At 33.3% G+C, this 17874-nt stretch overlaps 1 protein-coding gene across 2 annotated transcripts in view; it reads left to right on the top strand.

Annotated features, from left to right (window-relative positions):
• The window catches only part of LOC106871178 (ubinuclein-2), a 54751-nt gene extending 37144 nt beyond the window's left edge, over positions 1-17607 (top strand). For both annotated transcript variants that reach the window (XM_014917510.2, XM_014917509.2), the window contains 9 exons: positions 2371-2427; positions 4341-4444; positions 5542-5893; positions 6020-6087; positions 6680-6846; positions 9656-9734; positions 10364-10483; positions 11059-11103; positions 12100-17607. In XM_014917510.2, the coding sequence (XP_014772996.1) occupies positions 2371-2427; positions 4341-4444; positions 5542-5893; positions 6020-6087; positions 6680-6846; positions 9656-9734; positions 10364-10483; positions 11059-11103; positions 12100-14872 (3765 nt within the window). In that variant the 3' untranslated portion in view covers positions 14873-17607. The remainder of the gene's footprint in view (positions 1-2370; positions 2428-4340; positions 4445-5541; positions 5894-6019; positions 6088-6679; positions 6847-9655; positions 9735-10363; positions 10484-11058; positions 11104-12099) is intronic.
• Positions 17608-17874: the final 267 nt, after the last annotated feature.

The raw sequence follows: 17874 nt of genomic DNA, 5'->3' as shown, positions 1-17874 counted from the left end.
TAACAGATGAGCATTATTTGTAATTCAACGGTACAACAGTGTAAGACTACCATTTCAGATGTACTTACATTGTGATTTAATGAGATGCATCTTTGCCTCCACTGATTCACTTGCAAAGTGTTGAGTAAAATTATTTCGTTGCAGACCTCCTTTGGGTCTTTTTATTATCACTACGACACACATAGTCCCCAGTTGGTAACATTGATTTCAAGGCCTTCCTAGATGAGAGACTGGCATTTCACTTAATGTCTATGTTCCATGCTGGCATGGATTGGAGAGTTATTAATGTAGAAATATGGTATCGTAGCTACTAACAGTTGAGGGTTGCGTAGTCTAGACGGCGTTTTTAGATTTCATTATTCTCTTTAACCCGGGCAAAGCCGGGTATTTCTGCTAGTCTTCTATAAACCTTTCCCTGCCTCTGTACCCAATCAATGAAAGGAAGCATTATACACAAACTTCTCATAAGTGGCTTCCTGATTCATGTTGACATATTGCTTAGCAATCCGGGACACTTCACACAACTCATCCTCGTGATGCTGATCATTTGTTATTCACAACCTTTTCACTTCTCCCCTTATTAAGTGTATCTTACACCTGTTTTTTTTTTCTTTTAGCTACCTGATATTGTTTCTTCATCTTCCCCCACTTCCATCCATTGTTTTCAGTCCTGTCTCTCACCTTTTATAGCTCAGTCTATTGTACCATTCCAACACCAAGTTTCCTTCCTTCTCAACATATACATCACATAGTACTTCTTTGAATCTGTGTCTATAGTTAAAGGTCCTTCCAGTTTCTATGCATTCTTTCTCCAGATTGTCTTATGTCTGTCTTTGTATACTTCATTAGATGATCTGCTAGCCAATGCATTTCTTTTAGTCAAAGTTGCAAATAGTTTGTTCATTTGCATCGCAATACTCCAGGCCTCTTGATTCTTTTTCATTTTGTGTACAGAATGAAGACCTACATCAGAATTGTCATCATGGTGTTGCATCACATGTCCATTTGAGTCCAGGTGTATTCTGTCATTAAGAGTCTGAAAGACCTCCTACAGAAGTCTTTTTGTTCACCTGTCAGGGTTGTGCGTATGCAGTAATCACAGTCTCTGTTATGATGTCTGACTTGGCTATTCTTAATTATTCTGTCACATTTGACTACTTCAGTTGCTTTATTCCAGAGATGTTACCTATATAAAAACATTTGTAGCTGTGTCCCCTGTCTATTAAGGGTCAAGTAGGGTATCCTTTTTCTCTCTTGGCACTTGTACATAACATCTCTACTTGTCTCTCTTACAATCTGTCCAGACCTATCTTTCATATTGCTAACATTAATGATAACAGCTGAGGCCGCCCTGCAGTTTTGCAAAGTAGAGAAATGGTAGTTTCTGTTGGTGCCTAGTTTTGTGTATATTTTGTGTTTAGCATGTTTTACAGTTGGATATCCTACCCCTAATCACCAATCACTTAATAAACTGAATTCATTTTATTATGCTGCTTACACTGTATCATTTTTGATTCAGAGTTGCTGCTCTGCTAGATAAGTTGCTCTCTCTGCTGTTTTATTTAGAGCTACAAGTCTCCATAATTTGGAGCAACAGATCCTCACATCATACTGCTAATTGTGACAGGATCGAAGGCTTGCAGTATTATCTTGCTTTGAGACAGGTAGATAGTTCAGAAAAGGAAAGGTGCCTGGTCATAGGAAATTTGCCTCAATAAAGTCAGTCCGACCCATGCAAGCATGGGAAAGTGAATATTAGAACAGTGATGACTTGCTGGTTAAATACATTTTTTACATTTCATTTCATATATCACAGGATTTGAACCAGGTGATGAGAGGAAGAGAGTTGCTTCATTAGAAAATTTGCTTTATAGAAGCTTTTTTTGTACTCTCAATTGAAGGCAGATTCCAATTTCCATTGAATTTATTTTGTTTGTCTGAATTGTTAGGTAAAAATTTTGAGATTTTTTTGTGTGTTTTGGCTTTGACTTGGTTCATTTTCTCAAACAAAGCTAAGCTTTGTTTGAATCAGGGAAATATATTTTATATTAGAAATTTATTCAAAATGCTTAAATCTGAAGCCATAATGAATGTGAAATCACATTTTTATTTACAGTTTCATTTAAGCTGATTCAACTCCTTAGTAAAACCTGTTCTGTAGCTGTCTTATTTATTATGTGAGCTGTTGTTTGTGTCGTAGGCTGGCAAGTAACTTTCCTTGGTTAGCAGGAAGAAGGTTCCATCAGTTAAGTCTGAAAGGAAAAATAAAACAGAAAAACTACCTTATTCTTGTTAGTGTAGGAAATTAAATGTAAAATATAAACAGGTTTGATTACAAGTTTCTCTTTTTCTTAATAATTTTATTTTCAGAGAATAATAACTTCCGATACCGAATCAGATGGTGAGGTCAAGAAGAAAGTGCCAGAAGTAAGCATTGACTACACTGCTGAAGATAAACTTATCTATGGCTGACTATTAATTGTTCAGCTTATGAACTGTTGTACTGACTTTACAAATTAGAATGCATCACCATTATAGTTTTTCAATGAACCTGGACTATATCGAGCCATTTTGATAAAGCATTTTGGTTTGATGACATTTATTTCAAACAAAGATGACAGTGATTGAACAAAAATTCATTTCACGTATTTGTTTTATAAACAAATAAGGTTTCACATATTGTAAATAAAATTTTTATCAGCAATTGATTTCATAATCAATTCTTACTAATTAATCGCTGTCATCTTTTTCCACTTTTGGCTCCTAATGGCATTCATTGCATATATTTTTGTGTTTATCTCTTTCTGTCTTCATGCTTTGTCTTGCATTTGTTATCTATAATAATGCTGAAAAAAAAAAATGAAAAAAAAAAAAAAAAATGGCAAGTATCAGTTTCTTGTCATCTACCCACATTTTTTTCTCTGCTGCTATTCTTTGTTTGTAAATTTTTATTTTTTATTATCTTGTTATTTCTTTTATTTTGTAAAATTTGATCCCTCCAAACTTTGATAAACTTCAAAAACTGGGTGTTTTGGTTATTAGTGGCAAATATTTAAAATTCTTTTTGCATTTATTAAAAAAATACTTCTCTGGTAAAATAATTAGTTGTTGTGTATCCCCTAGTCAGCCCTCAAAGAGCAAACCCATGATCAAAGGTCTTCTGGTTGTGACCATCACATCTTTTTTTTTAAAGATGTTATGATGTAATTTGAGATTAAGCTGTTATTTCTTGCAGTTAAGGGACCACACACTGCTCAGTTGGTAGACCATTAGATTTTCATCAAATAACTAGTGTTCACATTTGATGTTTATGATCTTCAGTGAGTTTCTCAATGTGATTTTCAAACCATTGTACATTTGAAGAAGTATTTTGTTTTATATAATGTTATTGTTAAAATCTAATCTGTGCTAGTTCCATTGTTTAAAAATTTATGATAGAAATGATCTAAAATATTCTCCTGAATTGTTCCAGTGTTTTCATTTGTATATATCTCATAAATGCCAAATCTTGATTTAAAATGTTGCCTTTTGCCAATTTTTCTTCATTTCATTGAAACTTTTTAAAGGAAATGAAAATGACCCAAAAGATTGAATTTTTGTGGCATTTTATTTTAATCTTTTATCTTAGTTTTCTGCATTATGTAGCTCTTTGTTTATCATAGCACTTTTAGTCACTATCTTCTTTCCCTAGGGAAGCTGATTTAAAACTAGTTGCTCTTGCTATTTATAGTTGCTTGTTTACTATTGGTTATCCTCCTCAGAAAAATATTCAAAAGTTACCTGGTGGTCAAATTCATTTTTGATTTTATGCAATAAAAATGTTAGGTTGAAATCTATGCTTAGTTTAGCTCTTCAAAAATTCAAACTTATCATTCGCTTTATTTTTGTGATATATTTTGGATCAAGGATTTCAAAACATCTAATGTTGTAGAAATCTGTCAATAAGTTTTATGTATTTTAATGCAGATCATTTCATTGAAACTTTTATTCTGCTTTCCCCTTCATTTTTATCTTGCATTTCATTTTAAATATTTTCAACACTTATGGATGTTTAATTTCTCCAAATATTTCTCATTGTAAATTCCATTTTAAATTAAGTTCAACAGTATCTTCATTTTAACGCATTTTGAAATATATTTTAGTATATAAAAAGCAAATTTGTCAAAAATTTTCATTTTTTTATTTAAAAAAAAAATTTCAATAAACATCCCCATCTTAAAACAAACAAACGAAATTTGTTTTGTTATTTGTTTTTTTTTTTAAGTATTTTTCTCTTCAAAATTTCTACAATTCAACTTACTTTACAAGAGACATTTTTCTCTATTTTTATTATCTTGCAGATAAATAAAATAAAAGAAGGAGCTAATAATGAAGTAAAGAAAAAAGTGTCTGGAGAAAAAGAATTCAAGAAACCAAGGAAACCAACAAGTAAAGAAATTTTGAGGTGATGAGAAACAGTTTTTATGGCTATGATCTTTTGTTGTTGTACTGCATGTACCATTTCTATTTGTGTCAATTATTGCTTAAACCCCTGGCAAAATTTGTGGCTTGTGTTTCATGAGGTTTTAAAAAATGCCATTTCGTGTTGAACCAAAAAATGCAACCCCATTTCAAACCTTACTTTAATTTATATTTAACCCTTTAGTATTCAGTCTGGCCAAAATCAGCTAAAATTATTTCCTCTTTATTTGCTTGACTGGCCAAATCTGACTGTAATCGACTCCTCTATGAATTTGCTAAAAAAAGATAAAATCACACTGAATTCTGTAGCTCTGAGATAGTGCGAGATAAAGCCTTTTCTGCTTTTATTCAAGTATAAATACCATGAAATTTTTGAGACCACATGGTTTTTTTCAACGTTTGGAGAGAAGTTTATATATTAATATTTATCAATATGGTGTCAGCAAGTCGTGATTCCGACTTTGAAAGTTTTACAAAATGTAAAAGAAAACCACAGTGATTTGTCTTCAGAAGAATCTGATATTGATGTTATTGAATTTTCGTTGGACAAGGAAGGAGGTTTTGATAATGAAAGTGGTAAAAATTATATTTAAAACATTACTGCAACACAGTCGAAAATTACATCAACTACAATTCCTGATTTCACAGAAAAGACTGGTCCACAACACAGTCTACCTTCTGATGCTCAACCATTGGACTATTTATTTTTATTTTTAACAGAAAGTTTTTTTTGAAACTGTCGCATAGGAAATGAATAAATATGCTCAATGAATGATTTCTATTTGTGGAAGATGCAATTTACTATGGCAGCTATCCGATACTGTGGAAACGTGAGCTTTTTTTTTACCATAAACATTGTTTGGTATCAAGTAGCTTCTTTGACTGTGGAAATACTGGAGTCCTGAATTATGTCGAAAACTAGGTATTAGAAAATATCTCGATATTTACATTTAGCTGATATTTTGGCATGTGGGTAATCAGCTGAACAACTAGTTATAACATTGTCTTTTTCTTTTTAAAGTATATTTTTAATAGGAACTTTTTCTTATTGTATTATGTTTTTTCTATCTCGAAATTTAGGAAAAAATCTTCTTCTACTGTCAAAGAACTTCTGAAAAATGCTGTTTCTACCTCATCATCTACCTCAAATAATGGGCACATAGATGAAACAAACGGAAATATTTATTCCCAAACCACCCCAGTTGGAGTGCTGTCTCAAGAGAAATCTTCAACTAATAGTGGAGTTTATGCAGCGTCACTACCACTTATAACCAGTTCTACAGTTCTGGAGTTGGAGCCTGGATCAACAGAAAAATCAAATATTAACAATTTCAAAGAAGATTCAGATAGTCGAGATAACAATGAAAGCATTCCCAAATTATCTGCTGGAATTCCAGATCATTTGGAAAAAGTAATTTACCAGCTCAAGCAAGTTAGTATTTGCTTTATCTGAAATTTTATTATTTTTATACAATCCAGTCATTTCTGTAACCATGTAAACAATTATCTCGGACTTATTTTAATATTTTATCCAGCAAACTTTTTTTTATTTTTATAGGCAGCTGTTGACTGTATGGAAAGAAAGTCCAAATTTTTCACAAGTGAAATTAACAAAATGCTATTAGAGTAAGTGAACAAATCCTAACATGTGTAAAATGAAAAAAAAAATGCATTATTATTAGCACTGTTGTGTTACCAAAGTTTGGGTCTATGGATTGCTTGTGCTCATGCCTGGGTAATATCTATTATTTCTCTAAGTTATCCATTAACCTCAATTGGCTCAAGTTGGTTTTTGTATTGTGGCGCATTTTATGATACATGTAACAGTTTGATTACTTGTAAATTGTATTGCAAAAATGATACAAAAACAGGTATTAATGTTTTGTAATAAAAACCATGGCATTTAATATTAGAACAATGCTATTGTTTGATCTTTAGTAATAGTATTTTAACTAATGTAAATATGATCAGTAGTATATTTTGAAAAATTTTGTAGTTTTAAAAATGTGTGTTTTCAGAAAATATTCTATATTTTCATTAGAAGTGACATTTTAAAAATGCTTTTTCACTTTCAAACTTGTATGTATGATTAGATGTCTGTTGAAATTATCATTCTTTACATCATTCTAAGTTAGCTTTTTTACTTTTTTAATATAATATTTATCAACAATCCAGTTGGTATTCTATGATTTCATTTTTCTTTTTGTTACTTCCATAGGCTTGAAATGGGATCTCGTGTATTGAACTGTTCTCAAAGAACATCAGTTTATGTTTATTTAGCAGCCTTTCTGCCATGCAGTAAAGAAACTCTTCTAAAACGTGTCAAAAAGCTATTTATTACTCAACAAGACGACAAGCTTAAGTCTGTCCCAAAATTGAAAGAAGGTCAGTATTCGGTTAGGTCAGATCATCACTGCTTAAATTACCTGCCAAAAAAACTTTCCCACAGCGAGAACAGATTTACTTTGTCATATTTAAATTAAAATGATAGAAATCTTGCTATTGCCTTATTGATGATAACTAGATAAAGATTTGTTAGGCATTGTTTGCATTTTGGTTTTTTAGAATTTTGTCTTTTTTTTTCTACATTTTTTATTCTAAAAACAAAATTTTGTAAGCTTCATATTTAGTACTAGCAACTCTAAATTTAAATGGTTTTTCAATGCATTTCTGAGAGTGTAAAGTTTGTTTCCCAACCAGCAGATTTCGGCTCATCCCCACCGCATGGTACTTTTAGCAAGTGTCTTCTATTATAAACCCAGGCTTGTGATTGGGTTTGGTAGATGGAAACTGAAGATGCCCATCATGTGTTTATGTTTGATCATCATCATCATTCAGTATCTGGTTTCTATGGCTGGGTGCCTTTCCTAATGCTCTTTACAGAATGGCCTGGGGTGCTTTTTCTATGGCAGCAGCACTGGTGGCAGGGTCACCAAGTAACTTTGCAAGACAAAGATCGTTTGAAAGTGGGGAGTATTGGAGGAAGTAGCCTTGTGCCACATGATGAGGTCAGTGTGACAGGGACAGAATCAGTCAGAGAGAGAGAGAGAGAGAGAGAGAGATTAATCAAGAGTGCATGAGTGTGAAAGTGCAAAAGAGAGAAAGGGTGTGAGATGGTGGATGAAAATATAAATGGGATGGTAGAGTATTGCCATGGGTGCATGAGTAGGGGGTTCACACGAATACAGAGAGATGTGGAGGAATGCGACGGGTGAAACTGGGTATGTAAAGGAGGGGGGGGAGACAACAGGATTGCAATGGTACAGTGGGGAAGGAGAGATAAGCATAGTGCATGAAAAGAGACGTAGTTTGGTTTATTGGGGATGGGTGTGTGAAAAATTTTATTGATTACATGTGGATGGAATACATAGCGCTTCCAGAACCCAGTTTGCATGAGCGCATGTTTGCTGGTTTGTAAACAATGGTAGTGACTTCTGGGTAGGGCTTGACCTCTTGACATGTCTGTTTCCAGTTCTCCCCTTGAAAAAAAAAAAAAAAGAAAAAGCATATCTGGACTATTGGTTGTTCTATAGACTGGAATTGTTATCACCTCACTTGGAAACAAATGGAGGTTAGCTTCAGGCAGGGCATTTGACCATAGAAAAAAAGAAAAAAAAACTGTCTAAACATGCTTTTGTTTGACCCATGCAAGTCTGGAAAAATAGATGTTAAAACAATGTGGAGGATGACAGCTACCGTTCTTGTTACTCCTATTATTACCACCACCACAAATTGCAATGGAAGCAGCAGTGAGGCAGGTTATAGTAGTTTTCAGATAAAATTTGTGCAATATTGTATTCCGATCCAAATGCTATTTTGATATATCAAACCATTCTGAATTGATGGTTGTTTTAGGATTTGATTGAAACTTGTTGGAAATGACAATGAAAACAGTTAAAGGGAAATGAAGTTGGTTCATAATACAGTTTAAAATGAAGTCAATTTTTGTCCAAAAATAGAAATATTTAATAATGGATATAATGGGTAGTGGAGGAGATTGGGTTTTAATTCTCCGTTTATATATAAGACTTGTATTACTTGAGTTGTAAATAGGAATATCACTTTCAAAATTATAACAGAACCCAAAGGTATTGCAAAAGGGTTATAGTGTGTCTGTGAGTCATGAGGATATGAAACTTGATTTACTTGTTTTTCATAAGCAACGCTTGTGTTAGATGGTTCCTTTGTAAAATATTAAAAAAAATTTTTTTTTAGTTAATTTAATTTCAACACTGCAGCACCGTCCGAGCGTGATTGTTACCAGCGTTGCCTTACTGGCACTTGTGCCGGTGGCATGTTAGAAAGCATTTGAGCAAGGTTGTTGCCAGTGCCGCTGGACTGGCTCCTGTGCAGGTGGCACATAAAATACACCATTTCAAGCTTGGCCGTTGCCAGTACCACCTGACTGGCCTTTGTGCCGGTGGCACGTAAAAGCACCCACTACACACTCGGAGTGGTTGGCATTAGGAAGGGCATCCAGCTGTAGAAACTCTGCCAGATCAGATTGGAGCCTGGTGTAGCCATCTGGCTTGCCAGTCCTCAGTCAAATCGTCCAACCCATGCTAGCATGGAAAGCAAACGTTAAATGATGATGATGATACTTGTCAATGAAGTATCAAAGAATTTTGTGAAATTTTCAACTCACCATTACTTTATATTGACAGAATCCATTACATTTAATTCAAGTATCTCCACTTAGTGTCCTTTATAGTTTGTTCAAAGTGTATTTGTTCTAATGATTTTGATGATGACCATAATGAAGATGAATTTTGACATTACTGGATTGTTGCAATTTTTCCAAATTTTCTAAAATATTTTGCAAATCACTACAAAGTTTTTTAAGAGGACTGGTAAAAGTTTTTTTTGTTTTTTTTTACATCTCATTACCCCTTTTATCATTTTTCTGTATAGCATTGTTCAACTTGGTAATAGCTGGTTAAAGTTTTAATTTGTTTGTAATATTCTTCTGTTGAATTTAATATCTATACACGAGAAGATAAAAATAGATATTTCATGTTTATAGTTGGATTTTTTTTTAAATTGTATATTTTGTAAATGATACATAAGTAAAATTTCTTTACATGCTGCTAAAATAATATTACATTGACTGATGTTTATTATTGGTGAGTCTACTTATAATCTAATCTTCAAAATTTTTCTTAAAATAGGATGCTAATTCTTTGTGTTATTTCAGCTTTGAATGAAGAAGTACCTGATCAGTTAGAGAAATATAAAAGTGAATATCAAGCAGATATCATTAAAAATGTTGATTTGTAAGTATTGGGTTTCTATTTGTATTGTTTTTATTTTTCTAGAAGTCATTATCAGATGCTCATAATAAGAGGTTAAACTTATGCCAGTCAGTATAGCTACAATGCCTAATGTGATATTGAGATAAAACTTTAGTCCACTGTAACTCTGGCTGAAAAGTTAAAATATACTTGTGGTCAGTATCCACAAGGAGAATGTAATATCGGAAGAGCTACTACAGTTAGTTATTTCACTAATTAGCCTATTCATGAAATGAGAAAATGACTCATGGAATACCATAAATTTCTTATCAAAAAACAAAGTCCAGAAGAGTGGATCAGTGAAAACGGAAATTACAAAGAACTACAAATGAGATTATATATATATATTGCTAACTGCAAGTTCAATTAGCAAACATGGCGCTTGGTCTATCAAATACAGTTGCAAGTTCTGTTCCAATTAAAGCACGTGTGTAATTATTAAAAACTAGAATAGATGAGTAAGCTAGTAGTCTGAAAGTTTCTTTCAGTAGTTTTTTTGTCTGTCTTCTACATTCTTTGTCCTGTTGATGATACTTTTTCATAAAATACTTTTCTTCTGAACAAATAAAAGACTTACTAAACGGTTTTTTGAAAATTTATTTCTATTATAGTATCACTCCTGAGGATGAGGAGATGAAAGAAGATTCTTCAGACGGTGAAGAAGAAAAATCTCTTGAGGAGATTGAGAAAACTTCACTACAAAGAGATTATGAATGGAATGAAAAAATGAGGTATAGAATTATTCTATTTAACACCTAATGCAGTATGATGGTGACTGGTGTTTGAAGTATGTATGACATTATTGAAGATAAATTTATTGTTGGAATACCATCTTGATGAATCACCTATTGATTTAATAGCAGAGAATTATGAAACAAATGATGTGAATTACTTCTGTACAAAACTATTTAAAAGAAAGCACTGAAGGAAGAGAGAAACTAGAATATGGGATAATCACTGACCTGTTTCTCGTTTACAATTAAAGTAATATGTTGCAAATACTTTGTAGTTCTGTTAATATAAATATGACTAACTAGAAAATGAAAGCTCAAACTGGTTTTAAAAATTTAAAACCTTTGCTGGATTGTGCCAAGATATTGTTCTTAAACTTTATATCTAGTTAAGTTAATTTAATCTTTTTCTCTTTGTCTGAGGTTTGTTGAAATGCTTGTTAACCCTAAACTATCATTCTTCAATATGTGTGTAAAATAAATATTTTACAGAAAAAAAAATGTTTTTTTAATGTTACATGTTAATGATTGACATTTTCATTGTTGGGTTTATGTAATTTTTATATTTTTCTCAGAATTTTATACAAAAAAAGTAAAGGAACCCATGGTTCAACTTCACAGTAAGTATAATATTTGTGCTTTCATTTAATTTATCCATAAAGTTTTAAAATCAAGTTAAAGCCAGTTTATTACTATTTTGATTTATCTTAAAGAAATAAAAAGAATTAAGCTTTATGAAAAAGAATGGTATCATGTGAACCTGCTCTGTATATTCTGCAGAGAATACTTAAATCAAAATTAGGTATGAAACTAGTGGTGATGAAATATAGATATTGAATGACAGATCATGCTTGTAAATTTTTAATTCAGTATCTCTTTTAAACCTGCCTAAAATCAAGATAACCATTTGATGCATATATCTGCATTTAAAATAAAATCTACCTCAATATACTGACCAAGTCGGTTCTCTTAAACATATTGTTTGAATTAATGCATAAATACTATACATTTATTCAGGAGTTTTTGTTTTTTTAAATATATTTGTCTGTAGACAAGTTCTGTGATTGCAATAAACTGGTAAAGTTAAGCAGTTACATTTTTATTATACATAGTAGGAATGAGTAATTTTTTTCTAATTCATTCTACTCCTTATTTTTAAGTATTATAAACTTTGTATATTTATTTTGTTTTAGTTTTCTTCAGTCAAACACTGTATTAGAATGCTTATAATTCTCTCTTGCTTAGAAATCTATATCATGGCTTATAAGTATATTAGTGCGAGAGCCAAACATGGTATTGTCTTTAGCCAAGACATAAGAGGATGTTGCAAGCAGAGGCCTAACATTGCAACTATCAATTATTTAATTAGTTTAAAGTGTTGGGTTTCATGCTTTGGAAACTAAAGTTTACCATCAGACATATGGATATTAGTGATTTCAAAGATAGATAGCATTCCAGTTTTTAATTCATAATTCTGATCTGCAAAATAATCAATTTGGCTTCAGCAAACCTAAGGGAGGAAATATTTGTTTTGGTTCTTCTGTTATATAAAAGATACAAATATAATTCTAACATATGTTTAGATTACAGCTGATTTCTAATTTTGTATTCTTCAGAATAAAACCAACCAAAGCTATGTGTAACCTCAGATCTCAGGATATTTCTGCTGGAACTCCTACCGCAGGCTCACATTCCAACAGTAGCCCAGCGTTACAAACTGATAGTTTGATTGCTTGCCAACAAAATGCAAAAGCAGATGTAACACCCATTTTGACTACTCTAGCTAATGAAATGATGGATCATTCACCTACAACTTCTGACAGATCTGAAGATAAAAGTTTGTGGAATGTATTAGAGTATATTGAGAGTGATCACCCTTCTTCATCTGAGGAGAATGTTTCTGATTTGGTTCTGAAATCTCAAGTGGTGTCTAGTTCCCTTCATAAGACTTCACAAGAAGAGAACTTTGGGAAAGGAGAAAAATTAAACCTAAATGAATCTAGTAAAACAGTTCATGAAATTTCTGGTAATGTAAACTCTACTTCAGTATCGCCGTTAGTAATCTCCAGTTCTTCACTTGCATCTTCCCTTGTGAGTGTAACTTATGGTTCACCATTCTCTAATCAGAGTACATCTCCTCAGATAAGTCCCACCATACCTTCTGTGAAGGTTAATTATTCTCAACACAGTCCAACCACATCTCTTTCCATTAAAAATCATCAGCATGGCACTCCTTCATCATCACAGTCACAAGGACATACTTCAAGCAACAAACAACCTGGCGGGGAACAACAGAAACTTCCTTCTCACATAGGAAATGTACACTCTAAATCTATTCAACAATCTTCACCTCCTGGAGTTGTTACTAGTGATTCTCAGAATTATCATGGCTATGTTGATGCTATGTCAGTAATGGTTGATTCCCAACTCCAGCAGCACAATGGGCAAACTACATCTAACATAAACTCTAAAACTCAACAGGTTTCGTCCCTAAATACTACATATCCTAATGTCAAATCTAAAGATTCTTCCCAACCCAATGTACAGAATAAATTGACTATCAATATGGCAAGTAAGCTATTAAAAGCATCTGGCATTAAAGGAAGTAGCAAAAAAGACACAACAGCACTAGCAGCAGGTAGCTCTGAGAAATCTCAGAATTCCGATAGTAAATCTTCAGCTCAGTTCTCCAAAGATGATAGCAAGAATACATACTTGGCTGAGTTTCAACGGTATGCTGCTTCATGTTTGGTTTCTAAGAGTGGTGCGCCAACACAAAAAGTGAAAACGCAACCAATTTCATCTGCAGCTTCAAAGGCTGCAGATGAGAGATGTCAGGTGCAACAGCAGCAGCAGCAGCAACAGCAGCATAGGACTACAAATCAGTTATCCCATTCTTTAACTTCAACTTCCTCTGTGCACCCTGCTGGCAAAATTGAAACTGCATCCACACAACAGCGTAACCTGCATCAGACTCATTCACAACAACAACAACAGCAGCAGCAGCAGTCCTCATTGCAGCATCAAAAACAGCAGCAGCAACAACATCAAAAACTTCATCAGCAACAAAATGTGGTGCATGGGATGTCACAAAGCATAGGTCACTCACATTCAAATAAATCTCATTTGAGCTCCCATGCTTCAAAATCTTGGCGACAGCAGCAACAACAACAGCAACAGTCTTCCCAGCAACACCATAATCGCCATCAACAGCAACATCAGCAGAAATCATATTCTTCACTTGTGTCAAGTAAACAATTAACATCTTCATCTCAGGTTGTGAATCCCACAAACTGTCAAAGTTCTCAGCAACAAAATCACTCGAAAATTCTTTCACCTCCTCTACAATTTCAAACGACGCAGCAGCAGCAACAACAACAAACGTCTAGAGCCATTTCTCCACACACAAGTACAACTTCTCTTGTCAAAGCAGAGTGTTCAAGCAAACACCAATCTGCTCCCCAGTGTCAGTCAAGTTCAGTGATCCCTGCCCCTCGACATTCCCAACCACGCCAATCATCTAATGCTGTTACAAGTTCAAGTTCTTGTAGTAAATCTGTTAGTAGTTCATCATCACAAAGAACACACAACATTCACTCGTTGTATTCAACATCTGCTCATTCAACTCAATCTTCATCACTAAAGCAGCAACAACAGCTGCAGCAGTCTAAATCTCAGTGTCTCATTTCTACGGAAAAGATTTTAACAGCCTCAACAGCGACACACCCTACTTCGGCTTCTTCTCCAGGATCTATGTATAAACTCCCGACAACACCAAATATTAGTAGCTCTTCTGGGACTGTCCCCACTCAATCTTCTTCCTCTGCACTCACAGCTGCGTCAGTTTCACAGCATCAACAAAATGTGGCTCGATCCCAGCAGGGGCAGAACTTGCATCATCAACGTACTGGGATACTGCCTATGCATGTGATGGGGACTCAAGCTAAGAGTAGTAGTAACAGTTGTAATACAAGTAGTGGTACTACAACATGTACTACCACCTCTGCCAATGCTGTATCAGTGTCCACATCTCAGGGAAAGTCCTCTGCTTGTTCTTCGTGGAACCTCAGTGGAAGCAATCCTCAAGTATCTGCAACTTCTATAGCTGCTTCGACAGTAGCTTCTGCTTCAGCTTCTAGTAACAGAACTTCAAGTCCTGTCTTTAACTCTACATCTTATTTACAGCAGCAGCTCAGCAGTGGTTCACATCCACAACTGAAGCAGCAACAGGTACAGCATGGATCTGTAGCCAGTAATCGGGTATCTAGTGCAGCAAATATTACAAGGACTGTGTCTGGACTTAACCAGGAGAATTTACAACCTCACTCAGGAAGTATTCATCCAGCTCAAGTTAATCAAGACAGCATCAGACACTCTAAAAGTGAGTGAATCAAAATGTCTTATCAGAAAGATTTTTTGCTAATAAACAAATGATTGTAGAGTTGCTTTCTCTGACTTTCTCCTCACATCCCGAAGAATACAAACATGTAAACAAAAAATCAATGATTCAGATAAAAGCCTTTATAGGTTTTAACTGTCATATATAAATATTTCTTTCCACACAACTTTACATTTTGTCTTATATGTTTTTGTTTTTTTTCTGTTAGTACTTAAATGACTATCAGATCAGATTATTCATCAGCATAGTCACTGCCATCACATTGTTCATTATTTACAATATCACTGTTGCTGACTACCATTACTGTTCACTTTCTAAATCTTGTGTCAAGATAAATTTACACATTTCCCCTTTTTAGTTTTTCTTCATATAGCAGATTGTTCACCTTCCCCATATGTGCAACAATAAGCTGGGAATCATCGAGTAGATCTCTAACTTTATTTCACTGTACCCACCAACACCTTGTGTCTTTTTCTCACGGTGCAGCATTAAACAAATCTTTTCCTTGAGTACTGTTTTGGTTGGTGACTTTACGTGTAGACCTAAGTGTCTCTCAGCTCCCGTATTATTTTGACTTTTCCGGCCATATTCAAATTGTTTTTTTTTTATTTATTTTTCTTGTATGTTCACAAAAAATACAGGTTTATATGTATATAGGCATCAGTTTATGTGTGTGTGTGTGTACATATTTTAATGTACTCACATGCTCATTAAGACATGTTCATAAGCATATATGCAGATTTATGTACATGTAATTGTCGAATTATTTGGAAAGGTCTATCCAAGTATAAGGCATATTTACATGTAAAATTTCTGTCTAATTGATTTTTCCCTTTTTTTTTTCCTTTTATCTTTTTCTGATAACTTTAAAAATGTAGATTTGCAAATAAAATCAAATAAGTTCTGTTTGAGCACTTTTTACCAACTATTTGGAATATACATTGACTTTTGGATTTGGAAAAACTTTTAATGGGTAAAATTATATTTTCTTCTATTAGATAATATAGTGAATTAATGCACTGGACTCTGTGTTAAAAATAAAGGTATTAAGTGTAAATTCACGTGTAGGGTATGTATGTATGCGTGTGTGTGTATATATATATATATATATATATATATATATATACACATACACACACACACACACATATATATATATATATATATATATATATATATATATATATATATATATATATATATATATATATATATATATATATAGGTCAGGGTACTTGAAGATGGTTGGAAAATAAGCCAATCAAGTGTAGATAGAAACACAATAGATGGGGATAATAGCTTGGAGTACACCAAGTTATAATAGTGAAATGGTTAGCTTAAGCATCTTAATTTGGCGATCATTTTACAGACAGCTGCGTATAATTCTTTTTTTCCTTTTACTTGTTTCAGTCATTTGACTGTGGCCATGCTGGAGCACTGTCTTTAGTCGAGCAAATCAACCCCAGGACTTATTCTTTGTAAGCCTAGTACTTATTCTGTCGTTCCCTTTTGCTGAACCACTAAGTTATGGGGATGTAAACACATCAGCATCGGTTGTCAAGCAATGTTGGGGGGACAAACACAGACACACAAACATACACACACACACACACACATGATGGGCTTCTTTCAGTTTCCATCTACCAAATCCACTCACAAGGCTTTGGTTGACCCAAGGCTATAGTAGAAGACACTTACCCAAGGTGCCACGCAGTGGGACTGAACTCGGAACCATGTGGTTGGTAAGCAAGCTACTTACCACACAGCCACTCCTACACCTACTGTTGACTTTATATTGGTATATGGCAATCATTAAAGAATTGGTGTTCTGTTACTTATTTAATTCCATTTTATTTGAGCAAAGAAAGCTGCAATAATAGTAATTTAGATTGTAATATGGGGTTAGGACAGGATCTTTTGTGAGCAGTGGTTCCCAAAGTGTGTGGTACTGTCCCCTTGGTAGTGCTGGAAAGATCCAAGGAGCATTGAAGAAAAATGGGTTGATAATGGGGTGGCCAAAAGGATGTAAACCAAAATAATGGGTTAATTAGGTTAAGTTTTGTGAAATATAGTTGTTGTGAATTTACTGTTTGTTGGGGGGGGGGGGGCTAGGAATGTGGCCTAGGCATCAAGGGGGCAGCATCCTGAAAAAATTTGGGAGCCAGTTTTAGGAGGTACATCCCTGACATATTTTATAATCTCTCTCTCTCTCTCTCTCCCTCCTGTAGTATGTGTTTATTTTCAGGTTTGCAAACAGATGATTCATGTTTGGGAATAATGATTTCTATACCATTTAGTGTTTGAACTAAAAATCTTCATTTTTGTGCATAAGTAAAAAGAAGCAAAAAATACAATGGATCACACTATTAAAAATAGAGTAAGGTGATCAATGCAATAAAACGAGTTTAGGTTGTGTGGTCTAATGAATGCATACTAACTTAGTAATAAATTGCTGTATGAGAAATACAATAAACATGGTAGAGGAATACGTACAATTTTAGATATTTAAGTATATAATAATAATAATAATAATATACAATTCTAAATTATCTAGATTTCAACTTGAGATATTTTCAAAATGTAATTTAGGTAGATTTAATTTCTCAGATCTTTTGAAATATTGTCATTTTTTAAAAATTTCGTTATTCTTATTTCGTTGTTAACAAATAAATAAAAGTATAAATAAAGGATTTGTTAAAATAATAAAATAAATGAATAAATAAAAGGCTTTATTCTTTTTTTTCTTTCCTATACATATTTAAAGAATCCCAAAATATTCTTTCCATGTTAAATTTTGCTTATATTTTTTTTTTTTCAATTAGAGGTTAGATCATTCTGTGCCTTCTATATCATTAAAATATATTTCCTTGCCTAATATCTGCTTGTATACCCCTACAGACTTTATTTTTATTTTTCTAGTTTCTTTCTTTGGGTCTTTTTAATAACAACTATATCAGAATACAATTTATAGAAATGAAGAATATGTCTTATT

The sequence above is a fragment of the Octopus bimaculoides genome, chromosome 16 (assembly GCF_001194135.2).
Source record: "Octopus bimaculoides isolate UCB-OBI-ISO-001 chromosome 16, ASM119413v2, whole genome shotgun sequence".
Taxonomy (NCBI): domain Eukaryota; kingdom Metazoa; phylum Mollusca; class Cephalopoda; order Octopoda; family Octopodidae; genus Octopus; species Octopus bimaculoides.
Note: the sequence above shows the minus strand (reverse complement) of the source record. Positions and strands in the feature narration are given on the sequence as shown.